Source organism: Vulpes vulpes, chromosome 10, assembly GCF_048418805.1.
Source record: "Vulpes vulpes isolate BD-2025 chromosome 10, VulVul3, whole genome shotgun sequence".
Classification (NCBI taxonomy): domain Eukaryota; kingdom Metazoa; phylum Chordata; class Mammalia; order Carnivora; family Canidae; genus Vulpes; species Vulpes vulpes.
Genome location: NC_132789.1, coordinates 88614565 through 88642044, shown reverse-complemented (window position 1 = coordinate 88642044; position 27480 = coordinate 88614565). Strand labels below are relative to the sequence as shown.

Here is a 27480-nt window from a genome sequence, read left to right as displayed (position 1 = left end):
GAATTCAGACCCAGATCCTTGCCTTTCTCCACCTGGCACACTGCCCGGAGACTGGGATCACTTGGCTGGGGCAGGGGTTGGGGGAAAAGGGCTGAGCATGAGACAGAGCTTGTTCTCAACGCAGAAGATCAGTGGGGAATGGAAAGAACATTTTTTTAGAAGAAAAGGTAGGGAAATTCTAAGGACCTTCGTTGCGTGTGCAAAACTAATAGTTCTGGTTTATCTGGCTCCTCCAACACATCAGGCATTAAGCTTAAACTCACAACAGTTCTGAGAAGCAAATATTTTTGTATTCTCATTTTATGCACGTGGAAACTGGGGCTCAGAAGTAGAGAGATATGCCTGAAGTTCAAGTTAAGTGGCAGAACCGGAGCGGCAAACCCCGGAGGCTCCCAATCCTACACCCTCCCCATCTCATCTGCTTTGGCAGGCGTGCCTCCCACTTCTGCACTCACGTTGCACAAATGGCCAGTGAATGAAGGAGGGCCTCCAGGCTGTGAACTGACAAGTTACATACCCTGCCATGGCCTTTACAATATTCAGCCTAAAGTACTAACACAGAGCAGCTTCTACCCAAGAAGGTTCCAAGGAGTTTTCATTTCTCAAGATGTTCCACGGAAAAAGTTCTCTGCTCAGAAAAGCTTTGTGGAAGTGCTGCCTGATATCCTTCTCCTGCCTTGGACACTTACAGTACATCCTGGCAGATTCTAGAGGTTCTGTGGTGGGCAGCCCGGGTGGCCCAGCGGTTTAGCGCACCTTCAGCCCAGGGCCTGATCCTGGAGACCTGGGATCGAGTCCCACCACTGGCTCCCTGCATGGAGCCTACTTCTCCCTCTGCCTGTGTCTCTGCCTCTCTCTCTCTCTCTGTGTGTGTGTGTGTCTCTCATGAATAAATAAAATCTTAAAAAAAATAAAGGTTCTGTGGTTTAAAAAAAAAAAGTCTGTTTCCTTCACAGAGGTCTCCCCATTCTATTTGAAACCCAGACTCCGGGATCCCTGGGTGGCACAGCGGTTTGGCGCCTGCCTTTGGCCCAGGGCGCGATCCTGGAGACCCGGGATCGAATCCCATGTCGGGCTCCCGGTGCATGGAGCCTGCTTCTCCCTCTGCCTGTGTCTCTCTGCTTCTCTCTCTCTCACTGTGTGCCTATCATAAATAAATAAAATTTAAAAAAAAAAATTTAAAAAAAAAAAAAAATGAAACCCAGACTCCCTGTGTCAGTTCATACACTGCCCAGCACCCTTTTAGAGATGCTACAACACACGACTTAAGAGGCAGAAAGACAAGCAGGATGGAGCTACTTTTGGAAACATTAGCTAAAATGCAGGCTTTTTTCTTAAGAATCACAAAGTCCCTTGACATTTACATTTAGTTTGCTTTCTACTGAGAATAAACAGTTAACAAAAAGAGGCAACAAAGCGGACAAGGGAATCTGAGATTTGCATTCTCCAATCTATTGGCTCCTCCTAAACCGTCTTGCTTCCGCCCCAACCACATTCCTTTTTCTTGGGGGGGGGGGGGGAGGGTCTTTTTTATTTTTATTAATGTATTTTTTGTGTTTTCTTTTTATTGGAGTTCGATTTGCCAACGTATAGCGTAACACCCAGTGCTCATCCCATCAAGCGCCCCCCTCAGTGCCTGTCACCCAGTCACCCAACCCCATTCAATTCTCCGGATTCGCAGTCACCCTGCCCTCTTTGGAGCTGCTCTCCAGCTCCACACACACCGCAGCCTTGCACTGCCCCGTGTCCCCCAGCCCCAGCCCTCACAGCGCGGAGGGAGTGACGGGGAAGTGTCAGACCCTCCGCTACTGCGCAGCCCGAGCCGCAGATTTCAGAGAAACACCGGGGGGGGGGGGGGGGGGGGGGATCTGACCAAAGGATCCTCGGCCTTTAGTTACCCCGAAGACGCTCCCGTGATGGGAGGGGGCGGGGGGGGGTGAGACTGCCAACATGTCCTGTAAGATTTCCGGATTGCGAGTGCTGTGATTTTTCTATTTATCCTTTTGGTTATTTTCGGTTTTCAGTTTTCTGCAACCAACGTGCAGCACTTGTGTTGGGGGGGGCGGAGGAGGAGCAAGGATAGAAAAGGGGGAGGAGAGAAGAAGCGAGGAGGGGAAGGGGGGCTGGGGGAGGGGGAGGAGCAGAGGGGGTGGGGCAGAGGGGGGAGGGTTGAGGCGAGGTGGGGAGGACAGAAAGGGGGAAAGAGGAGGGCGAGGGAGGGGATGGAGACCAGGGCTGGGAGGGGAGGTCTTCTGGGGAGGAGGAGGAGGACACAGGGGAGAGGCTAACGGGCACGGGGGATGGGAAGAGGGATGAGGGGCAGGAGGGATGAGGAGGGAGAGAGCAGAGAGAGGAGGGGGGAGGAAAGGGGGAACACAGACCGGGAACTCTCCGGAGGAGGCTGCACAGTTCACCTAATAAAAGGCAGCCGTGCCTCCAACGCCCTGAAGTCCCAGCCCCGACCCGCGAGGTAGGTTCCCGGCGCCACGACTTTCCGAGGGCGCCCAGCTCTCCCTCCCCGCCCCCAGCTCCCCGCCCTCCAGCCTCCCCGCCCCCCCAGCTCCCAGCTCCCCGCCCCCAGCCTCCCCGCCCTCCAGCCTCCCCGCCCCCAGCTCCCCCCCCCAACTCCCCCAGCTCCCCGCCCTCCAGCCTCCCCGCCCCTCGCCCCCCAGCTCCCCGCCCCCCAGCCTCCCCGCCCCCCAACTCCCCCAGCTCCCCGCCCCCCCAGCTCCCCGCCCTCCAGCCTCCCCGCCCCCCAGCCTCCCCGCCCCCCAACTCCCCCAGCTCCCCGCCCCCCCAGCTCCCCGCCCTCCAGCCTCCCCGCCCCCCAGCTCCCCCCGCCCCCATCCCCCGCCCCAGCCCCTCCCCGGCGGCGGCGCGCCCCCCCTCCTTACCCACTCGGAAGATGAGGTCGTCCTCGATGGGGTTCTCTTTCCGCTTCCCGGTGCTGTACATGCTCGCGGGCCTCTTGACCGCCTTCTGCTTGACGTGGCCGCTGCCCGGGGACTTGACGCGCCGCTTCACGCCCTCGGCGGTGGGGGACACGTCGGCCGAGCGGATCACCTTCAGCTTGAACGGGCTGCCCCGGATGTGCTGGTCGTAGAGCCGCAGGGACAGCGTGAAGTCCCCTTCCTTCTGCACCGTGTACAGAAACTCGTAGGTGCCGTTCTTGTTGTCGAGGATCTCCCCGTCCGCCACGCTGCCGTCGGGCGTGCTCAGCTCGGCCGTGAGGTAGGCGTTGCCCGTCTTGCACAGCTCGCCGTCCTTGTCCTTGGTCGTTATGGTGACGGACATGGGCTGCCCGATGACGGTCTGCCGCAGCCCCTCGCCCGTGGCCACCGTCTCGGAGGCGACGGCGTTGGTGGTTAGGATCGTGCCGAGGTTGTGGATGGACTTCTTGAGGCCTTCGGTCTCCACGATGAAGTCCAGCTGGTCGTTCTCCCGCGGGTGCAGCGGGAAGTCCTGGTCCGCCAGCTCGTTGAGCTTCTCGCTCATCTGCTTCTTCACCAGCAGCACCTCCGTCTCCGTGCCGTGGTTGAGGGCCTGCGCCGTGAAGCTGCTGCAGCTCTTTATGCTCTCCTGGCCCTCGAGCAGCGTATCCAGCTGCGACTGAAGGACCTGCGGGGACGGGATGGGACGGGGCGGGGCGGGGCGGGGCGCGGTGAGCGCGGCGGCGGCGGCGGCGGCGGGGCCCCAGCTCGCTCGGCCCCGCTGGACGGTGCGCGCAGGCGCACTGCGCTCCGCGGGCCGCGGCCGCCCGCCGCACCTGCCCACGCCCGCCCGCCGCGCCCTCCGCCACGAGCCCGCTCCTAGTGCCTGACTCTGAACTGCATTCCCGGTACCTTCGCTTTCCCTTCCGCCTCGCCCACACTCTCCCACACACACAATTCCTGGGTCATGTGTTTCTGATGGGGCGAACTGAAACGTCACCACCACCACCACCACCACCACCACCGGGAGCCTGGAAAACAAACTGCTGTGCCCGGCATCTTAAGCATTCACTATGCAGCATCTCTCCACAAAGTCCCCACTTCCCCTGCTGCCACCTAAAGGGACAGAAAACCAGACAAATGAAAACTCTCCCTCCACATCCGAATACTAGAAGCTCTAGATCCCTTGCTTTTGTGATGGGACATGTGAAAAGCTGCAGCCAGGGTTCACTTTGAAGTTGACTAACAGGTTGGTGTGGAAGAGGGAGCAATTAAGAGACTATTAGACATTCTCGTTAAGGAAGGAAAAATAATCCAGCTTAACCCTAAATCCTGAAAGCATTACTTTATATTCAATCTTGCCCTGTGTCACATTATAAATTGGTACTTTCCGGTACAGAATCATAGGCCTTTGCTTAAGAGGGGAAGGGAAAAAGAGCTGGCTGTGCCCTTAAAGGAAAACTACTGTTTACTATGCCACAGTGACACTTTAAGGACCCATCTGAATCCCTTTGCTCTTACGAGAACACAATAAGCTAATGCAGGGAAGTGCCCGGGGTATCCTGTCTCTTACAGGTTATCTAGAAGCACGGCTGGGATCTTACTTTATGTTTGAGGCCATAGTTGACTTCCAGTTCCATAAGCAGCACACTTTTGCGCACATTTAGAGTCTTCTGGAGCTCATCAAATGTAGAGTGGATGTCATCCACAATGCTGGCCTTTTGGTTGGTTAACTGATGAATGATTTCTGAGATGAACTGAAGAGCAGAATCGATTTCTGGGAGCCTGGAGAACAGTCATTAAAGATTATTTAACATCAACCCAGAAACAGTAAAACATCTATCTAAACACTATGTTTTGTCAAAAAAACATTTTCTCTGCCTTTCATCATCTTTAAAAAGTAATGACTGAAGAACAGAATGAGTAAGACATGACATAATTACTGCCTTTGAGAGGAGAGACTTTGAGGGTCCACGTCTACTTCATCTAATCGATCATCTGATTTTAATAACTGATGGTACAAAGCCTTGAGGCTCTCTGAACACCATGGCTTCTCCTTATTCTGAAGCAAGCCTTCTCAAACTTGACCCTATATTATAGGCCACATGCTTCTTTGTTACAGGGGACCATCCTGTGTGTTGTAGGCTGTTTGACCGCATCCTGTCCTCTGCCAGATGCCAAAAGCACCCCACACACAGCTGTGACGACAAACTCTCCTCCAGGCATTGCCAAATGTCTCCTGGGGGTATACCTGCCCACAACTGAGAACCACTGTTCTAAGTATATAGTTGCATCTTTTCACCTAATCATATGAACTACTTATCCAAACCCAGAGTTTCCTGGGAATGTTTTGCAAGCTTCCAAGTTCCTTTAAATATTATAGAATAACCACACTTTTCTCACTACAACTATCAGTGATAAGATTTATTTTCAACTGCTTGTGTATTTCCTATTTGGTCTTTCTCATGTATGACACAGCTGCTCTATTCCCCCATCTCCATGCCAAAGAGAAAGCCTGGAAGCAGGGAAACATAAAGATAATTGAGCAATCGCTGGTCAGTACCCTTTTGCTGGGCTCAAACAGAGACGAGCCAGTGACAGTCAACACAGTGGTCCTGTGTATGTCAAGAAGCGCAGCTAAGTAAAGCTCCTCAGAGAGCCTGGTTTCAGGGCACAAATTTCAGAGATCGGCGAGCATTCTCCTCAAGTGTATTTTATTCATTTAATCATCCTGAGGTACTAAAAAGACGCCACTGCTCTTAACAGAAGGTAGTTGAGATGTTACCAAGAAGCAAGGGATGACCCTTACCACTCACTTGTTTATGACTACAAACCCCCAATCAAAGGAGAATTTACTCAGCGTGAACTTCTTATCCAACTGAGAGGAGATCCGGAGGCCAAGCGTGAGGCACAGCCGGTGGGGAGTCTAGGGCGGTGTGCGCACCTTTTGTTGACGGCGTCCAGCTGGACCTGGAGTGAGGCCTTGTGTTGCTCTACCACGTCCTTGAGGGGGACCGTGGGGTGTTCTGCATGCTCCCCCTCCGTGCACTCCCGGCACATGGCGGTCTCACAAGACTGGCAGTAAAAGTCCATCACCTGCAGGTAACACAAAAACAATCCCAGGTTCCATACCACTAATCGATGCTTCCTACGCACTAGGCCCTGGGTAGGCATTCTGTCCCTTAATTCTCGTGGCCTTCCCAGGATGGAGGCAGGATGTCCAGTGGCACAGAAGAAAAGGAAGGATAAACTGTTAGGCACCAGGTCTCCAACGGAGGTGGGTCAGACTCCAAAGCTGCTGCTGTCATCACAAAACCAGCTTTTCTGTGGCTCCTGCCCTAAAACAGAACAGGTTGGGGCTGTGATGCTTAAACTCTCCCATCTTAGGACAGTCTTCCACTCTATATAAATTATTGAGAACTCCAAAGTACTTCTATTTATGTGAATTGTATCTATAGGTATTTCTATTAAAAATTGAAACAAAAATGTCAAGTATTTACTAAGTTATTTAAAAGCAATAATAAGCCCATTAAATGTTAACATGAATAATACAGTTCACAAAAGAGAACGATATTTTGCAAAGCAAAAAATTTTGTGAAAAGAATGGCATTGTTTTCCATGTTGAAAATCTTCTTCAGTGTCTAGCTTTATGGAAGAGAGCTGCATTCTCCTATCTGCTGCTGCATTCAATCTGTTATGATAGCACACATCATACTATCTCTGGAAAACTGCACTGTACACTTTTGAGGGAATGAGAGTGAAAAAGGCATATGATGTCTTAACAGTATTATAAATATAGTTTTGATCTTGTGGACTGCCCTCTCCCTAAAGGGTCTTGGGACCCATGAGGGTTCCTGGACCACACTTCGAAAACTGATACTCCTTCTACAAGAGATAAGCTGTACTGGGCTATTTGTATCCTGCCCTCTACCACTTAGGTAACTTCACTGTGTCTCATGTTTCCCTCTGTCAAATAGAGGCAGTAATAGTAACCTATTTCATAGGGCTGCTAGGAGAATTCAGGAGGTTAATATGCATGAAGAACTCCGATGATGTTTGGTACTGGCATCATGGAGCAGCAAAAATGATGAGGTGATGGTGTCATCTGCTTACATGAAAATAAAGCCACCTTATTCTGATAATGATGAACTGTCAGTAAAAATAGAACATAAAGCCTGAAAGTCAGTTTCCCAGTGAAAGCTTTCATTCCCCTATTCTCTCAGCTGAAAATAACTTCTTCTAATTTTGAATTCACAAAGTACTCCTTGGAGGGATCTTTTTTTTGAAGTATAACACACACAGAAAATGGCATAAATCTTACTAAAGATTTGTGGATTTTCACAAATTGAATGCTCCCACCAAATCACTTTTATTTATCCCCTATTTTATGAAATATTCATAAGATTTTCAGTTCCTGAACACAGGAACTATCTTTCCCAGAGCGTAGGTAATTGCTTGCACAAAGTAATTATTCAAAAACTGCTCAACAAATGAACTGTATGCTATAAGAGTCTCATTTTAGAGTCAAAGGCACAAATAGATTAAAATTAAAAGGGTGGAAAAAGATATTCCATGCAAATAGTAATCAAAAGAGAATAGGAGTGGGTTGCTTGGGTGGCTCAGTCGGTTAAGCCTCAGACTCTTGATTTCAGCTCAGGTCATGATCTCAGGGTTATGAGATGGAGCCCTGGATTGGTGAGCTCTGTGCTAGGTGTGGAGCCTGCTTAGGATTCTCTCTCTCTCCCTTTCCTTTTGCCCCTCCCTGCCCCATCCTTTAAAAAATACAGAAAAAAAAAAACCCAGGAAGTAGAGAAAGAGAACTGGCTATTTTAATATCAGACAAAATAGACTTTAAGACAAAAGTTGTTACAACAGATAAAGAAGGACATTATATAATTATTAGATGATAAATTCATCAAGAAGATATAACAATCACAAACAAATATGTATCCAACAACAGAGCTCTAAAATAGATGAAGCAAAAACTGACAGAATTAAAGGGAGAAATGAACAGTTCAACAATAGCTGGAGATTTCAATACTCCACTTTCATTAGTGATAGAACACTTAGATGGAAGATCAATAAAGAAATAAAATTTTAAACACTATAAATCAACTAAGCCTAACAGACCTATATAGAACACTCTATTCAATAACAAAATACACATTTTTTGTCAAGTACACATGGAACATTCTCCAGAAGAGACCATATATTGGGTCACAAAAGTCTGGATAAATTTAAAAAGTCATACAAGTATCTTCTCTGGCCACAAGAGAATTAAATTAAAAATCTGTAACAGAAGGAATCTGGAAAATTAAATGACTTACTCTTGAACAATGAGTTAAAGAAGAAATAACAAGGGAAATTAGAATATACTTTGAGATGAATAAAAATGAAAACCCAATATACCAAAACTTATGAGAGCACTCAGTGCAGAATTTTAGCTGTAAATGCCTACTTTAAAAAGATCTCAAAAAAAAAAAAAAAAAAAAAAAGATCTCAAATCAATAGTCTAAGTTTCAACCTTAAGGAACTAGAAAAAGAACAAATTAAAACCAAACCAAGAAGAAAATAATAAAGATGAAAGTGAAGATAAAATAGAAACACAGCAGAGAGAATCAATGAATCAAAAGCTGGTTATTTGTAAAAATCAGCAACATTGACAAACAGGATATTAGGGATAGCTGTATGCCAACGAACTGAGTAACAGACAAAATGAACAAATTCTTGGGCAGCCCTGGTGGCTCAGCGGTTTAGCAACCCCTTCAGCTTGGGGTGTAATCTTGGGAGACCTGGGATCAAGTCCCATGTCAGGCTCCCTGCAAGGAGCCTGCTTCCCTCTCTCTCCCTCTCTCTGTCTCTGTCTCTCTGTCATGAATAAATATTTTTTTAAAAATGAACAAATTCCTAGAAACACACAAACTACCAAAACTGATCCAAAGAAGAAACTGAAATTCTGAGTAGACTTATAATAGGAAATTGAATCAGTATTCAAAAAACTTTCAACAAAGAAAAGCCCAGGGCCAGAAGGCTTCACAGATGAATTCTAACAAACATTTAAAAAATTAACAGCAATCCTTCCAATATACCCTATTTTCTATTCAAAAAATAGAAGAGGAAAAAAAATAGAAGAGGAGGAAACATATCCTAACTCAATTAGGTCAGCAACCCCCAATACCAAAGTCAAAGACCTAACAAAAAAGAAAAGTTCATATCCCTTATGAATATATAGATGCAAAAATCCTTAGCAAAATACTAGTAAACTGAATCAAGCTGCATATTAAAAGGATTATACAGTATGCCAAGTGGAGCTTCTCCCAGAACTGCAAAGGTGGTTCACATACAAAAATGAATATGTTTAATAGACCACATTAATAGAATAATGGGAGGGGGAATCATTTGACACTATCCAACACCATTTCATGATAGAAACACTTATCAAACTAGAAATAGAAGATTCCTCAACTTCATTAGAGGTACCTACAAAAATCCTACAGCTAACATCATACCTAATGGTGACCCATTATAAGTGTAAGATAAAGTATAAGACAAGGATGTCCACTCTTGTCATTTCTATTCAGCAATGTACTAAAAGTTCTAGCCAGGGCATTTAGGCAAGAAAAAGCATTAAGATGCATACAATTTGGAAAGGAAGAAGTAAGAATTTCTCTATTCAGAGATGATACAATCTTTTATATAGAAAACCCTAAAGAATACACCCCCCCTCTCTCACACACAAAACTATTAAAAAATGAATTCAGCAAACTTGTAGGACACCAGATCAACAAACAAAAATCAGCTGTATTTCTATATACTAGCAATGAGCAATCCAAAAATGAAATCAAGAAGACAATTCCATTTATACTAGCATGAAAAAGAACAGAAAATACTTAATAAATTTAACCAAGAAGGTATAAGACTTGTACACTGAAAGCCACAAAACACTGTTGAAATTATTAAGGAATACCTAAATAATGGAAATTAATGGAAAGATAGCCCATGCTCATGAATTGGAAGACTTAATATTGTTAAGATAGCAACATTCCTAAAATTGGTATCAATTTTGATTCACTGAAATATCTATCAAAATCCAAACATCCTTTTTCACAAGAGCGAAAAAGCTGTTCCTAAAATTCAGATGGAATCACATGGGACACTGAATAGCCAGAACAATCTTGGGGGAAAAAAAAAATGGGAAGATTCAGACTTCCCAATTTCAAAACCAAGCTAGAGTAATCAAAACGCTATGTTAATGGCATAACGATAGACATTCAGAACAATGGAATAGAATTGTGAGTCCAGAAATAAAACTATACATTTATGGTCAACTGATTCTTGACAAGGGTGCCAAGACCACACAATGAAGAAAAAAACTGTCTTTTCTTTCTTTTTTGCAATAGTCTTTTCAACAAATGATGCAAAGACAACTGGATATCCATGTATAAAAGAATGAAGTAGAACTTTTACCTGGTTCTATATACAAAAATTATCTCAGAGTAGATTAATGGCCTAAACATAAAAATTAAAACTATAAAATGCCTAGAAAAAAATAGGAGTAAATCTTTACAACCTTTGATTTAGCAATGGCTTCCTAGATATGAACCAACAGCACAAGCAACAACAACAAAAAATTGATAAATTGTACTTCTTCAAAATAAAATCTTATGCACCAAGGGCACTACCAAGATACACCATCAAGAAAGTGAAGAGAGGAGCACCTGGCTGGCTCAGTCAGTAGAGCATGTGACTGTCCATCTTGGGCTTGTGAGTTTGAGCTCCATCTTGGGTGCAGAGATTGCTTATAAATAAAAGTTTTAAAAAAAGCAAAGTGAAAAGAATAGGAAAAAACATTTGCTAGCTATATATATATGATAAGGATGAAGTATCCAGACCATATAAAGAATCCTTACAACTCAAGAACCCAATTCAAAAATTGACAAAGGACTTGAACTGACATTTCTCCAAAGAATATATACAAATGGCCAATTTGCATCCAGAAAATGCTCAACATTATTAGCCACTAAGGAAATCCAAATCAAAACCACAATGAGACACTGGGTGTTATATTATATGTCGGCAAACTGAATTTAAATAGAAACAAATAAATACATAAAAAATAAATAAATTACATAGATTAGAAAAATAAATAAATAAATAATAAACAAACAAATAAATAAATACCACAATGAAATACTCCACACCAATTAGGGAGGCTCGACTCAAAAAGTCAGTTAATAACACGTGTTAGTGAAAATGTGGAAAAATCAGAACTCTCATGCTTTGCTGGCGGGAATGTAAAATGCTGCGGTCACTGTGAAAACAGTTTGGTGGCTCCTCAAAAGTTAAGTACAGAATTATCATGTAACCCAGGAATTCTACTCCCAGGTATATACCCAAGAGAACTGAAAACATACATCGACACAAAAACTTGTACATGAATGTTCACAGCATCATTCAGAATAGCCCCCAAATGGGAACAATCCAAATATCCAACAATTGATGAATGGACAAATTGTGGTATATCCAGCTGATGGAATACTATTTATCTGTAAAAAAAAAAAAAAAAAAAAAGCACAAAGTTCTACTATTTGCTGTAATATAGATGAATTTTGAAAACATGCTAAGTGATAGAAGCCAGACTCAAAGGGCACATAATTTGTGACTGATTTACATCAAATGTCTATAATGGATAAATCTGTAGAGGTGGAATCCAGGCTGGTAGTTGCCAGGGATTAGGGTAATGGAGAATGGGGAGTGGCATGATGAGAAAGTTCTGGAAATAATGGTGCCATTCGCACAATCCCTTGAATATACTCAAAACCACTGAAGTGTATACTTTACTTTTAAAAATTATATATATATATATATATATATACATATTTAGAGAGGGAGAGAAAGCACGAGCAGGAGGGGGGGTAGGGATAGAGGGAGAGAGAATCTTAAGCAGGCTCACACCCAGTGTGGAGCCTGACATGGGGCTTGATCTCTTGACCCTGAGATCATGACTTGAGCCAAAATCAAGAGCCAGATGCCTAATAGACTGAGCCAACCAGGCGCCCCAAATTATATACTTTTAAATGGTTAAAATGTTTAATTTTATATTACATGAATTTTCCATTAATTAAAAAAAATGTGTCTTTGAAGATAGCAGCATACCTGGGTAATTGTCCTTGGTTTGGTCTCCTAAGTGTTTCTAGGAAACGAAGGCCCTAAAATCATTCTGAAGTATGAACAACGAGTCATTCTCAAATGCTTGTGCTCGGGTTCTGGCAGCTTTGACTCAAGCTGAGAGTTAATTGTGTGAAGTGTGAGACTTGGCTGAGCTCATCCATCTTAAGTGAGATGATGTTGGTGCTCCCAGGGGCAGATGGGCCAGAGGCCAGGACTAGCTTATTTTTGTTGACAGGTAGTCACCATTCCCGAAGATGACAAGGCAAGAGAAGGCAAGACACATGCATTACTAACATGTGGAAAGGGTGGTCAGGGCCTTGTAGCTGCCCTGAGGCTTGCGGAAGTGGTGACTAGTGGTGGGGCATTCTAATGAGGATCTCCCCTTTGCACCTCCTAACACCCTCATTAGTAAGGTGCCCAAGCCAGCCACAACAGGGTTCAATGATCATTTGTGTTCCTGGGCCCGCAAGGCATGAGCTCAAATGTCTGCTTTACGTGCACAGAACCTCTTAAATCACTGACCATTATTCCCATTTTTCTTTGTATTTGGACAATGCAGCCATGGCAGTTTAATTAGAAGACAGATAGTGTCACAGCACTTAAAATAAATGACAGGCTTTCATCCACATGTGCTAATCACCACCAGGCAGTTTATGAGGACAACATCCTGCTTTATTGTTAATTACCTGATTTTATTAACCTTCAGATGCTTGAATTGTTTTTAAAGATTTACCCATGGCAATTAACTGCAGCAATTTATCTGCAATATTGCATGTATTTGACTTGAATATGCAATGAGGACCCCCTGTTTCAAAGCAGTAGCAGTGAACTCCTACAACCTATGATGAAACAATAGAATGATTCAAGTCACACGCTGTTAATTTCCAAGGCCTCTTGCTGGTTTATAAATTTTATGATTCCAAAGAATCATAATGACCACGCAGAGAGAATGCACTTGAAACATGCTTTAAGTAGCGTCATCTACTTCAAGGAGGTTCAAACTCTAGATAGATCTAATTTTTAGTGGATTTGATATGTTGCATTTGGTAGAGAGACAAGGCAGAGTTTTAATGTAAAGGATTCTTTAACTTTGCTGGAATCAGCATCTCCAAGAGAGATTCTGCTTGGCAGTTTGTGGCATCCAAGGGTCTCTATTGCTGAGGTGTATTTAGGAAATACATCTTTAGGAATTGTTTGTCCCTCAGGCGGCACAGAATATCCTACTCCTTTCTAATACTGCATATACAGGTGGTCTTATTAATTAAAAACAAAAGTCTATATAAACACACAAGCATAGTCACATATTGGCATAAATGTTACTTGTAACCACTACATCAGTTTTAATGGCTACCCAATAATCAGTTATATGAACTTAACAATAAAATAACCATTTCCCTAATATCACACATTCAGATTATTTCCAATTTTACTATAACACAAAATTTTCAATTAACATTCTTCTATCTTCATTCTCTTCTCCAGCTATCTCCTTAGAAATATTTCTATTAGTGGAATGACTGAATTAAAGGATGGGAAGTTGTATAAAACACTCATTACAGTTTGACAAATTGACATAAACTTTCTGAAGAGCAATTTACCCTCCCGCCCACGGCATACGAAAATGTCTCCCCATATCCCCATCAGCACTGCCTATTATCTTTAAAAACCTGTAGCTAATTTGAAAAGGTTTATTTGTAAAGCTTGACATTTTTTCTCAGACTATAATTAGCCATTTTGTATCCTCTGTGAATTTTCTGAGTTCTTTGCCTATTTTCCTTTGTGATTTTCCTAATTTTCGTTAATTCTTAATTCTTACATAGTAAGAAATTGTATATATTTTTAAGATTTTATTTATTTATTCATGAGAGACAGAGAGAGAGGCAGAGACATAGGCAGAGGGAGCAGGAGGCTGATGCAAGGACTCGATCCCAGGACCCCAGGATCATGACCTGAGCCGAAGACAGACACTCAACCACTGAGCCACCCATGCATTCCACTGGGTTATTTTAATTAAGAATTTTACAGTTATTTTTGGGGTGCTTGGGTGGCTCAGTTGGTTAACCATCTGCCTTCAGCTCAGGTCATGATCTCTCAAGGTCCTAGGACTGAGCCCTGCATCAGGCTCCCTGCTCAGGAGGGAGTCTGCTTTTCCTTCTCCCTCTTCCCCTACCCCTGCTCATGTTCTATCTCTCTCTCTCTCAAATAAATACAATCTTTTTTTTTTTTTTAAGATTTTATTTATTCATTCATGAGAGACACAGAGAGAGAGAAGCAGAGACATAGGCAGAGGGAGAAGCAGGCTCCATATGCAGGGAGCCCGATGTGGGACTCGATCCCGGATCCTGGGATCACGCCCTGAGCCAAAGGCAGATGCTCAACTGCTGAGCCACCCAGGTGCCCCCATTCTTTTTTTAAAAAAGAATTTTACAGTTACTTTCATAAACTGATTAATAGTTTTCTTCTTCTGTCTTCACTAAATTTTGATATTAGGGTTATAAGTGTATTTTGAGTGAATTGGGGAGCTTTCTGTCTTTTCTTTTCTTTTTTACTTATTTATTCATGAGACACAGAGAGAGGCAGAGGCAGAGGGAGAAGCAGGCTCCCTGCAGGGAGGGAGCCCCATGCAGGACTCAATCCCAGGACCCCAGGATCAGGCCCTGAGCCAAAGGCAGAGGCCCAACCACTGAGCCACCCAGGCATCCCTCTATCTTTCTTATAATGCAGAATATACATTCTATGGATCATACTTGTTTTACACAGGTTTGGAGGAATTCAATTTCAAATTAAGTTTTGCCAGTTTCCTTCAAAATTCTCAATCTATTCAGGTATTCTTGATCACTTTCAATTTCCTAGATAATCATCTACTTCATTCAGACTTTCAGTATATTAACCTTTAGCACATAGCATTAATTTACTCATTTTAAAATATTCCTTTTAGGGGTACCTGGTGGCTCAGTTGGTTAAGTGTGTGTATGACTATTGTTTCACCTTGAGTCATGATCCCGGGGTCCTGGGATCGAGTCCCACATTGGGTTCCATGCTTAGCAGGGAATCTGCTTCTCCCTTTCTCCTGCTCCTCCCCTCCTTGCTCACATTCTCTCGCTCTCTCTCAAATAACTAAATAAATCTCAAAAAAATTCCTTTTACCCGTACTGGTATTTCTTTATTAGTCCTAATTTGATGTATTTACATTTCCCTTTTGTTTTATCAGATGTCAGATTATTTCATTAATTAAAAAAAATCAGCTTCTTAGATTTATTAACTCAATTGTTTTATTATTTTCAAACTAAGTTTAGCTTTATTATTTTTTTTGCTCTTAGGTTTCATATATTTACTTTGTTGTTTTCCCTAACATTTTGAACTCTTTTCTAAATAAAGGAAAATAAACCTCTAAAATTTCCTGAGTATAGATTTGACTTCATCCTATACATTTAATAAAGTTTTCATTTTCAGTGTGTTGTAAATAGTTTAATTTTGCAATTTTTTGATTAAGTAATTATGAGTTCTTAATAAAGATCTGGGGTTTTTCTACAATGTATGTTACTAATGCAATTTTAGTGCCTTGTGGTACAGGAACTCCACCTCCACAAAGGGAAAAAATAGTGATGGTTTTGTGACCTAGTGTATGACCAATTTTAATTGCTCAAATTCTCATAATCCTCATAGCTTAGTAGAAAAGCTTTTAGCATCTTGCCTTTTTATTTGTGGGAGGCAGATTCTCAAGTGAAAGTGTACTCTCTTCTCTGAAATTCATCCTCTCTTCTCCAGATCCTTTGATGTCATTCTCCTACCCCTTGCATCTCTTATTTGGACAACTCAATAAACTCAAAATTGTTGTTGCAACCTTCCATCTCTGCTACTCTATAAGGCCAGGGAAATACTCATCTCCTACTTAAAAAATTTTCATGTTTCCCTACTGCATACGGAATTTAGGTCAAACACTTTCTCAATGATATTCACAGCTTTCACAATCTCTCCCTATTTACCTTTCCAGGCTCCTCCCAGTATTCTTCAGCTCAGCTTGCTCCCACCCTCAGCACCCATCTCTGTGCTCTCACTACATTGAGATAACAAGCTGTTTACTGAATTCATGACACTCTTACCTGTAATTATTGATGTAATCTTTATATTTGTCAATATTTCTCATTCTATGAGACTGCTTTCCATATTCTAAATTTAGACTAGTGACTACAGGAGATCTCTTAATATCCCTAAAACTTTACTCCTTTATCAAATCAGATTTCCAGAGAGCTCCATGCCTGGACTAACTTTAAGACAACTCTTGAAGCTGAACACCTGGGTGGCTCAGTAGTTGAGGGTCTGCCTCCAGCTTAGGTCATGGTCTCAGGGTCTTGGGATGGAGTCCCACATCGAGCTCCCCACAGGGAGCCTGCTTCTCCCTCTGCCTGTGTCTCTGCCTCTCTCTGTGTGTCTCTCATGAATAAATAAATAAAATCTTAAAAAAAAAAAAAGAGAGAGAGAGAGAATTCTTGTACCTGGTAGAAACATCCTCCCAGACTAGTATTTAGAATGTGAGCTCTAGGGACCCTGGCTGGCTAAGCAGTTGGGTGCCTGCCTTCAGCTCAGGTCATGATTCTGGGATCCAGGATCGAGTCCCACATCAGGCTCCCTGTGAGGAGCCTGCTTCTCCCTCTGCCTATGTCTCTGCCTCTCTCTCTCTCTCTCAGTCTGTATCTCTCATGAATAAGTAAATCTTTAAAAAAAATAGAATGTGAGCTCTAGGAGGAGACAGCCTCAGCAAGAGCCAATGTGAGAGATGGTCACAAGAAGAACACTCAAACTAACTGAAGGCACCTTTTAAAGTTCCTTCCACTAAACTTACATGGTCATTCTCCTTTGGAGTACAGTGCCTATAAAGCCATGGTTATAGACAGCCTGATGTGCTTTCAATTAAATAATTAAGGATATGTAATCCACAATGTTTCTCTTATTTTGGCTACTCAAAAGCTCAAGGTTTTATGCTTCCTGGTCTAGCTTTTATGATGTGTCAACCAGCTTTGGGACTTAAACTGTTCAAACCTCAGTTTCTTCATCTATAAAATGAAAGTAACTAAAAACAAATAGACAAGTATATAAATAAATAAATAAATAAAATGAAGGTGATTAATACCTACTTTGCCAAGTGGTGTGTACAAAGTCAAGCATGGTGTCTGGCAGGTTCATTCAACATATATATACTGACTGACTTCTAAGAGACTGCATTCACAAACGGACAAGGCCAGGTCACATATAAAAAACAGAACTCTGACCCACAACCTGTCAGAAAAGGAAAGCATATCTTTTATCTACAATAAACAAGCCAGGAAGCCAGCTTACTACTTCCTACTTGTAAGAAGCCAGACTACTATCCCTCACTAATCCAAAAAGCAAAACAATAACATCTATAACAATTGGCCCCAAATGGCTAGGAACTGATTACTGATTGCTTCTCTAATTTTTGTCCCCACTTCCACTTAATATCAACTGGAGAAAACCAAATACATACTCCTAACCAATCACATAGGATGTTCCACTATCAATTAGCCCACCCCCAGCTTCCCCATGCCAACATGGGAAGGGATTAGGGATCAGAGCATCCCTAAAACCTTCCCTTTGTCTGCTGTGGAGCTTTCCCACTCCTCTGCCTGCCCTTGAGTCTCTGCCAAAACATAAGTGATATGGTGGCTGATTCCTTGTTATAGCAAGCTTAGAATAAATAGTCTCTGTTGATGTCTACATTGCTATGCAGGAGATACTGTGCTTAGTGCTAGGAATATAATGGTGAACATGGTCCCTGCCCTTCTGGAGTTCACTTTCTAAAAAAATAAAGCCAGAAGGTCAATTGGTCAACAAATTCACAGATGAAGGCAAGCATAGCACAGTGAATGCCATGAAGGAAGTCAAGAAAGTGACGTAAAGGCTAGTAACTGGGTGTCAGACAGAGGTGGTTTGCCTTGGATAGGCAGTTAGAGAAGACTACTCTGTGTAAAAGAAATCTGAGCTGAAACAGGAAGGATGAGAGTGAGCTAGTCACAGAGAAAGGGAACACGGAACATTCAAAGCAGAAGGCATAGAGAACAGTCAAGCCCCAAGGTGGAAAACCACTTGCCAAGTTCTAGGCCATGAGGCTGCAGTGTAGTGGGCAGAGAGAGTGGTATGAAATGAAGCAAATAAGTAATAGTTATGGCTAATAATTATTGCTTTGCTCTAAAAATAATAATTGATATCTTGCTTATTATACCTGGGTCTTATACTGTAAGCAGTTTCTCATACTTGTGAAGTAGCCATCATTAAGAAAAAAATGAATAAAGTCATTGATAAGAAATAATTTGAATAGCTAACATTTATCAAGAGATTACTATAATGCTTTATATGACTTAAACATTTAATTCTCCAAGTAATCCCATGTAGTAAATACTGTTATTACTTCTTTTTTGCAGAGTAGGATGTGAGACACAGAGTTTAATAAACTTGCCAGAGCTGACCCAGAGAGTAAGTTGAAGAGGAGGATTTGAATCAGGCAGTCAGAATCCAAAGCCAGTGCTCTTATGCAACACTGCCTCTTCAGGGGACACAGCTATTATGAATCAGTGAATTGATGGCACACACAGATCCTCCTAAGTTTATAATAGTTATTATGCTTGCCAGTAGCAGGAAATATGTTTGAAATTCATAATCTATAATCTATTATCAGGGATTCACACATCTTCAAATTCTATTTATTATGAAGGATTGGGGCCTAATGGAGCACAAGAAAACTTTCCCTCATAAGAAAAATAAAAAACTCTAATTAACATCTTAATAATCATTCTCAATTTGCAGAATTTATCTTTTTTTTTTTTTTTCAGAATTTATCTATTATTGAATCATTATCCATAATTTACTCTACAGATGTTTATGTGGGTCAAAGAATACCTACTTTGCAAACAGTCATGGATTTGCTCTCCCGGGGAAACTAATAATATGTGCTATTAGACTCAATGAAGATTTATTTTATTATTTAAATGATTTTTTTAAAGATTTTATTTATTTATTCATGACACATGCACACACACACACAGAGAGAGAGAGAGAGAGAGAGAGGCAGAGACACAGGCAAAGGCTCCATGCAAGGAGCCTAATGTGGAACTCGATCCTGGGACTCCAGGATCATGCCCTGATCTGAAGGCGGTGCTAAACCACTGAGCCACCCAGGGATCCCTTATTTAAATGATTTTGATCAGAGCAAGTAAGCAGGAAAAATATTCTGAGTGCTGTTAAAAATATCTTTTAATTACTCATTTTCCAGGTGGAGTTGTTTCAGTGTATAACCTCTGATTGCCCGAAGCCTCCCCAAATCAAAGCAGCCGGGGTGCCAGGCTGAGTCTGCAATCCACTCACGTACATTCCCATCGTGGTTTGGGCAGGAGAGAGGCTTGCCCGCAGCCACAGCGGTGACTGTCTCCAGGATGGAGGACTCCTCAACGTTGCTGCCGGGAGTTCTCTGCAGCACGTCCATCAGGTTCGTGATGAAGAAGTTGTTCTGGAGTGCGGCCACCCCCTTCTCGGGCAGGATGGAGGTCTGGCGGCACACTGGGCAGGAGAGGGTTAGACTGTGGGCCGGAATGTAGTTCTGCAGGCACCTGTTGCGGAAGCAGAAGCAGGTGGGCTGTCAACACAGCAGGCTCCCGAGCAAGGGCACGACCACCTCTTTCTACAGGTACCACACATGTCCTCTGCACCCACGGGCTACTTTGTAGAAACTCCCTCTGTCGTCTCCTTTTCTAGGAAAATAAGATTTCAGCAACCAAGAGGTAAGGTGTGCTCACACTGGCCCTGTCAACTGCTCAGGCAAATGATTATGCTCAAGGAAAAGAACACCGTCACTGACTTTGGTAGTGTTCCGTGGAGCCTGCCATGCTTGAGCAGCATTGGCCTCTCCAGGGAGCTTGGAAGAAGTGCAGAATCTTAGATCCTACTCTTGGCCTGCTGAATCAGGTCCCCAGGTGACTTAGATGCACATGAAAGACGGTGAAGCATTGGTCTAGGACAACCAGTGTCATGTTCACAGATTTGTGGACTTTTTTAATGGGAAGAAACAGGTCAAAGTTTTCTGTTAGTGCTGAAATGCTTTTTGCATACAAAAGCATAAGCAGATCTCAGATATTAGAAGCACATCCCAGTGAAAATGTTGTAATTGTGGCAGGACTAGAACACCCAGAGTCACATCAACATGATCTCGCTCTCCTCAACAGTTAATTAATTAAATTAGCAAAATGCATTGCTAATAATGACTTACATATATCCTGTTCGCTGGATTCAAAGTAGTTGCAATAACCCTATGAAGTAGGTACTTCTAGACACATGAAGGAACACAGGCAGAGAAAAGCGAAGTCGCTTGTTTCCAGAACTTGAGCGGTCAAGGGCAGAACAGAACTTCGAACCCAGCTAACAGGGCATCAGAACCTACACTCTACTTAATTACACTACGTAATGTTTCCCTGTTGCTCCGCCAAGCAGATTTCGAAAACCTCAGATCCAGCCTCACTCCCCACACTATGTACATAAGGAAAATGACATCAAGGAGGTTAATTGACTTTCCTGTGTCACAGAAATAGCTAGCGCTGAATCAATACCGGAAACGAAACAGCTTTTGCTAAGGTCACTGAGGGCATCTAAATCCAGATAATAGACATTTTTCACTCCTATCCTTCTTGGCAGCACTCATCAAACCACTGCACCCCCCCCCCCAATCCTTCTTCCCTTGTCTATGACAGCACACTCACTTGGTTCTTTTGTCTGTTCTATCTTTTCTACTGGGCCAGTACAGGGGCTGTTAGCACCTTTCTCTCCCAGGAACATCATACCCACATGCATGGTCATAAGCACAACACTCCTACACTTCTATTTCTTCCACAGATGTTTCCTCTGAGCTTCTGGCCACTACACCAACAGCTCTCTTGGCATCTCCTCTTAGATGTCTCACAGGTCCTAAAACTCAACATGTCCAAAACCAAAGCTTTGTTCTTCCCTCAAACTCGGTTCTCTTCCCATCTCAATGAACAGAACCTCCATCCATACATCTAGGCAAAGTAGATACTGGGAGCCATGTCAAAAACAGTAATTTCTTTACTGTCCTTCATTTTCCATATGCAACCCATCACTGGAGGCTGGAGATTCCTAAATACCTTCTAACGTTTCCAGTTCTTACCATCTGATTTACACCATCCTTTCTCGGGTTTCTGTAGTAGTTCTATACACTGTCACCCACCATCAAATCCTCTAACCTTTCTCCATTTTGCAACCAGAGTGACCTTATCAATACTCATTCCATGCATCCCATAGAGACTTGCTGAAAAATCTCCACCACTGGCCATTAGACGGAGGAACAGAAGCGGATGGGGCTAGACCCAACCGAGAGGGCTGGGAGCAGACACAGAATAACCCAAAAGTGTTGCTTCTTACTTGTCAGAACAAGTAAATGGGAGCCAAACGACTGCCTGTCTGAGCAATGAACACGGGGAGATAGGCAGCTCTGCAAGATCAGACTGAGTGGCTCTCAGTGTTGTATATAAAGAGGCTAATTACTGTAAATCAGGTAATGATGTTACCAGGTGAGCTCAGGGACAGAGGGACACTTAGCTGGTATTCATGTGTTAGCTACACCCATTAGATGAGGTGGGAAAAAAATCACTCTCCATTTAGTCTTTTTGGAATACGAATTACGAAGTACTTATATTAAAGTATATAGTGAATAAAGTAAAAAGTGCTAGTGCCCTATATACCACCCCTAAAACAAAGGAAACCCTGTACACACACACACACCAAAATAGCCCCTTAAAAAGCAAACAAATAAAACACTACAATGACCAGTAACAAATCCACCTTCTCACTCTGTCATCACCAAGATGTGGTTATTCTGTTGCAATAGAGATCTTTCAAAGTAAATCAACTTTAACAAATGTATATTAAATTGATGGCACATGTAATTAGCATTGATTTGAAGCCATTTAAAATAATAATTTCCTATTCTATAACAAGAATTAAAGCATTAAAAAAGAATTAAAGGATTTTAATTATGTATATTTAATAATAGAAAATGTATTTAACAAGATGCTATAAAACACAATCACCATATTTATTTTTAAGAAAAAAATATGACCTTATCAGGGAAATATTTAAATTAGACCACAGATAAACACATTACTTACTAATAAACTTTATATGGTTAATTGCTTGTGTGCTAAGTTAAATAAGGTAAAGATGTATTCTGATAACTGATTAACTTAATGGAAAAAACTATTCAAGAAGGATAAAGAAATGTGTTTTCACACATAGTGAATTGCATATTCAGGTAATTTATAATTATTTCACATGTGTAGTTTTTTTCTTCATTTGAAACATCCTACATTCAAATGTACCATTAGTACATGTCTTCTGAAGTATCTTTGAGAGGAAGCTCTTGCTTTTAATTAACTCTCAATATGCAGGTATTTTACCTGATATGTTATATGGGAGGAAATTAAAGATTTTCAATTGGCTCTCACCAAAGATCCTCTACAAGGGAACTGTGGTTGAAAAAATCGTTTGATGAACAAAGGGAAAATTTACAATTTTTAAATCTTAAAATATTTAATGCTCCCAATGTCCCGTGGAAACGAATCGGTAGCTACTGGATTGCTTTCTCCCACTCATATAATTATTTAAAATAGAGTAGATCACTGGCAACTCATGATTATATTTCTAGATGTCTATCACAAGCACAAAAGATTTACTGTCTCCCACAGGTAACAGAATTCTGGAAAGAACCCCTCGGAAGGCTGTAAGAGAGCAGTCTGTGACCCTCTCTCCTCCGACCACAAAGAAGGCTTACCTCTCGCAGAAAGTGTGCAGACAGGGGAGAACCTTGGGATTCTTGTACCGTTCCAGGCATATACTGCAAATCAGAAACTGCTTGTCAATCTGGCGCACCACAGGACTTGGGATGTTGGTGGCTTCACTGGCCATCCTAGACCACTGACATGGGAGGCCAACTGTCTTGGATCCTGCACGCTGCTGCTGTTAGACAGGAAGAAATACATAGTAACTTCTAAGTGCAAATCAATCCTTGGTCCTTCACTACAGGCCTTGTGTTAGGAATCCAGGTAGAAAGTCCAGGCTGTGACCTCAACAGGACCATAACCAGCCCTCAATGCTGGCGAGGGAATGTGGTGAGATGGCTGTTTGTTTTGGAAGTCAATAAAATGATCACATGTTCACCATACAAACAAAACAAATTAGAAGTGTGCTGTATAAAAAAGCATGTTTGCTGGCTCTCAAAGCAGTGGCAGCTGAGGACATAAATACGGATACAGGGACGCCGGATGCCTCAGCGGGTTGAGCGGCTGCCTTCAGCTCAGGGCGTGATCCCGGGCTCCTGGGATCGAGTCCCACATCGGGCCCCCTGCATGAAGCCTGCTTCTCCCTCTGACTGTGTCTCTGTGTCTCTCATGAATAAATAAAATCTTTAAAAAATAAATTTAAAAAATTTTTAATTAAAAATAAAAAATATTGATACAGCTCTGCCTGTTTATTCCTTCATTCATGACTATACCTGTCTAGATATCTACATTCTTATTAAAATATAGTTTCTATTAAAGAGAATACTCTAAGATAAAATGTTTTCCCATCTATTGCACTTGAAGGGGAGCAAAATGTCACTCCAAAATATACCACCTTGATTTAAGGATTATTTTGAGCTGAAGGGTATTGAGAGTCAGCAGACATGGTGGAGACAAGGTGGGTGGCCGGAAGGGTTGGGGGGAGGTGCGGGAGGTGCAGGCACTCCGCCCTCTCCTATCTGTCTAAAAGCAGGGCATAGATTTCTCATTTGTAAAGGAAATTTTCATTTGTAAAGGTGTCCCACTCTCCTATACCAACAAGAGGAGACTCTTAACCATCACCAGAGACTGCACAGGAGAAGAATCTGCATAACAAACCTTACTAAACAACTCTTATGTATTATACATTTCCTGGTCACTTTCCCACAATTTACTGCCTCTAAACCTCCTTTTCCTTTGTCTAGCCACTTCTCCACAATTTGTCATCCTCTGTTAAAATAGTACATAAGCTCCCAGGCCTAACTGCCTCTTTGGATTTTCACTTCTTTTCTGTGAAGTCCCATGCATGTAAAATTAAAAACATTACGTTAATGTCAATAAAATATAGTACATGTTATTTGAGAAAAATAAACTACTGATAAAATGATAAAATCCTTTTCTCCTGATAATCTATCTTTTGTCAGTTTAATTCACAGGCTTCAATGACAGAACTTAAGTGTATAGAGGAAACATTTTCTCACCCCTACATACCATTAAACTGCAGGGATGGAATAATTAGAATTTCCTATTAAAATATTTGTATATGATTCGGAGCATCTTCTTCAGGACTAAAGGTGTATAGATTCCAGGCTAAAATGTATTTGCGGGATCCCTGGGAGGCGCAGTGGTTTAGCGCCTGTCTTTGGCCCAGGGTGTGATCCTGGAGACCCGGGATCGAATCCCACGTCGGGCTCCTGGTGCATGGAGCCTGCTTCTCCCTCTGCCTGTGTCTCTGCCTCTCTCTCTCTGTGTGACTATCATAAATAAATAAATAATTTAAAAAATTAAAAAAATAAAATGAAATAAAATGTATTTGCCATGGAGCAGGGACAGAGGCAGATAATTCCTATTATTCTAAGAAATGTCTGTTGGTATTCATGTGTGGGCATCTGAGGGACCAGGTGAAATTAATTCAGAGAAGGTTTCAAAATGTGGAGGATCATGCCAAAAAAGAGAATCTGAAGAAGTTAACAGAAAAAAGTGGAGCACCTCTAAGGAAGGGAAAAGTTACAACATAAAACAGCTTCATTTACCACCTGGAACAACGTCTGGCTTCTATCCTGAAGTGGTAAACCAAGGTTAAACTAAAGTTCACTTCCTAATTTTCTAAATACTTTTTAGGTGTCTATGCCCCTCCCCCAACCCCAACAGAAACACTCTGGCAAGAAAAAAGGGTGTGTGTGTGTGTTAATTTTCAATATGACCCTAGGCAGGCAGTAATATTATTCTCATTCCACAGAGTTTTGAAAACCGAGGCTCAGGGATCCCTGGGTGGCGCAGCGGTTTAGCGCCTGCCTTTGGCCCAGGGCGCGATCCTGGAGACCCTGGATCGAATCCCACATCGGGCTCCCGGTGCATGGAGCCTGCTTCTTCCTCTGCCTATGTCTCTGCCTCTCTCTCTCTCTCTGTGACTATCATAAATAAATAAATTAAAAAAAAAAAAAAAACCGAGGCTCAGTTAAGAAGTTTGCTAGAATGCAAAACCCATAGCCTTCTTATACCACCACACCTCCCTTGACCTTGTGTTTTAAGAAGACCGTATGTACTACGCAAGCTTGGTTTATATAGAACATTTTAACTTGGTCTGGGGCCTGGTGTTTAAAGTGGGAAATATTACATCATATTTACAGAATCAACAATTCTACAGTTTAATGGAAACTCTTTTCAGACATGAATGATAGTTCTTTCCACCAAATCACCAAATTTTTTAAAAGTTATGCCAATTTTTATTAAGAAAATTCTACTATATATATGTATTTGAGTGTAGATACATGCCACATCCATATTCCAACTCTGTTTCTAGATAAGCTCATTAAAGAGCATGATTAATAAACAGAACATTGTGAAAGCACCTGCTGTACAAGAGTGTCACGTTCAAACAGAACTCGCTGCATTAGTTAAAACAGTTGTGAGTGTGACATATCTAATTAGCCTGCATCATCTACTAACTCCTTCATACAATGTCTCCCTAAAGAACTAGAATAGAGAATGATATCCATTGATTGGATTAAATGTGGCTCATCTCTCAGGAGCTCAAAATGTTGGCACATCATCTGCTTTTTCTTAAACCACATCCCTGTGACATCAGAACAGGGAAGGAACGGATTTATCAGTCTTTAAGATAAGGAAACAGAAGCTGAGGGTTTAAACGACTTCCCCAAGGTCATCCAGTAAAATCAGTGAATCAGAAAGCTCAGATTTCAAGTCTTCTGCTTTATCTGATACCTAATCTTAAACAAGTTTTAACACTTTCCAGTGTGGTGTGTGTATGTGATAAAAATTATGGAATGCTCATTTCAGTAGCACTAAAATTGGAATGATACAGAAGATTGGCTTGGCTCCTGAGCAAATGACACACAAATCTGTGAAGTGTTCCATATTTTAAAAACAGACGTATATATTGAACTTTTTAATTAATATCAGTTAAAAATAATTTTAATTTGAATAGCTTTTGAAAAGTTTCATATCACCCTTTGAAATAATCAGTCATGCGGAGTATTAAAAAGAACAGAGATAAAACATTGTATTGCTTTTATTCTTTCTTTAATCTTTAAATTTTAGGGTATGGGCAAGGAATAAATATTTGTCTTAATCAAACGATATATGTTGACTATATGAAATTTCCTGAGGTGACATCTCATTTTCCAATGCTGAAATAAAAACATTTCATTCTAATTTTCATTCTAATTTTATGATGATTGTTGTAGCGGTGAGAGTAAGTCTTTGTTAGTACTGTTAATTTATATGGTAAATTAAGTTTACTCATTAACACTAATTTAAAATCATGACAATATTACAGATCTGTCACAAGTGACTTGTTGAAGACATCTGGATTCACAGTACTCTCAGAATCAACACAAAAGGTTTCCAAGCCCCAAAGATCCTCAAACTGAGCCTTTGCCAAGGTAATGATTATTCCCTGAATATAACTGGATCCCCACAATAGAAAGACAATTCGACTGCTCCTAAAGGGATAATGTGCTGAGGAAAATGGAGACAGAGAATGTGCTAATAAGCACCGTGGGAAGCTTTCCATCCATTTGAATATGCCGCAAGGAGTACACATAAAATGTATGACAGCCTTTAATCAAAGTGTTTGGGCACCACCACAGTTTCTGGTCATTTTGATTAGAAAAGCAATAAATACTTATCTAGATTCTTGGCTGTTTCTCCTTTTCCCATCTTGGTTTCTGAAGGGTCAGAGATCCTTCTTACTCACATGACTAGCAGAAATAACCATGGGATCGTAAGAGAGGTCAGAATACAGAACTACTCTTCTCTTGGAGATCAGCAAAATCAATTTTTGGAAAGGAGCACCTGTAAACATGCCAGCAGTGGACTTCGTCTCTGAAGGAACCGGAATCCGTTCAGAGGTAGGAACTAGCATCACACATATTGACGAAAGTCCAAGAGAAAGAAAAAGGACAAAGAAGAAAGGCAAGCAGAGCCATTGTAAACTACATAAATAGCACACATTCGTGTGCCATTGACATTATCCAGCTTTGAGAGCTCTCATGATGTAGGGAGACTGGCTAGGTTCC

General features: G+C 41.9%; 1 protein-coding gene and 1 pseudogene across 31 annotated transcripts in view; one reads left to right on the top strand and one right to left on the bottom strand.

The window, feature by feature from the left end:
• TRIM2 (tripartite motif containing 2) overlaps nt 1-27480 on the bottom strand; it is a 170468-nt gene that overhangs the window by 32891 nt on the left and 110097 nt on the right. For 15 of the 31 annotated variants that reach the window (XM_072724866.1, XM_072724870.1, XM_026016581.2 and 12 more), the window contains 5 exons: nt 22954-23138; nt 19486-19723; nt 5875-6026; nt 4535-4715; nt 2895-3618 (listed from right to left, as the gene is read on the bottom strand). In XM_072724866.1, the coding sequence (XP_072580967.1) occupies nt 2895-3618; nt 4535-4715; nt 5875-6026; nt 19486-19723; nt 22954-23087 (1429 nt within the window). In that variant the 5' untranslated portion in view covers nt 23088-23138. Of the gene's footprint in view, nt 1-2894; nt 3619-4534; nt 4716-5874; nt 6027-17236; nt 17379-19485; nt 19724-22953; nt 23139-27480 lie in introns of those variants that run through there. The other 16 variants (XM_072724878.1, XM_072724868.1, XM_072724871.1 and 13 more) reach the window with 3 other exon arrangements.
• On the top strand, nt 26223-26323 carry LOC112933472 (U6 spliceosomal RNA; annotated as a pseudogene).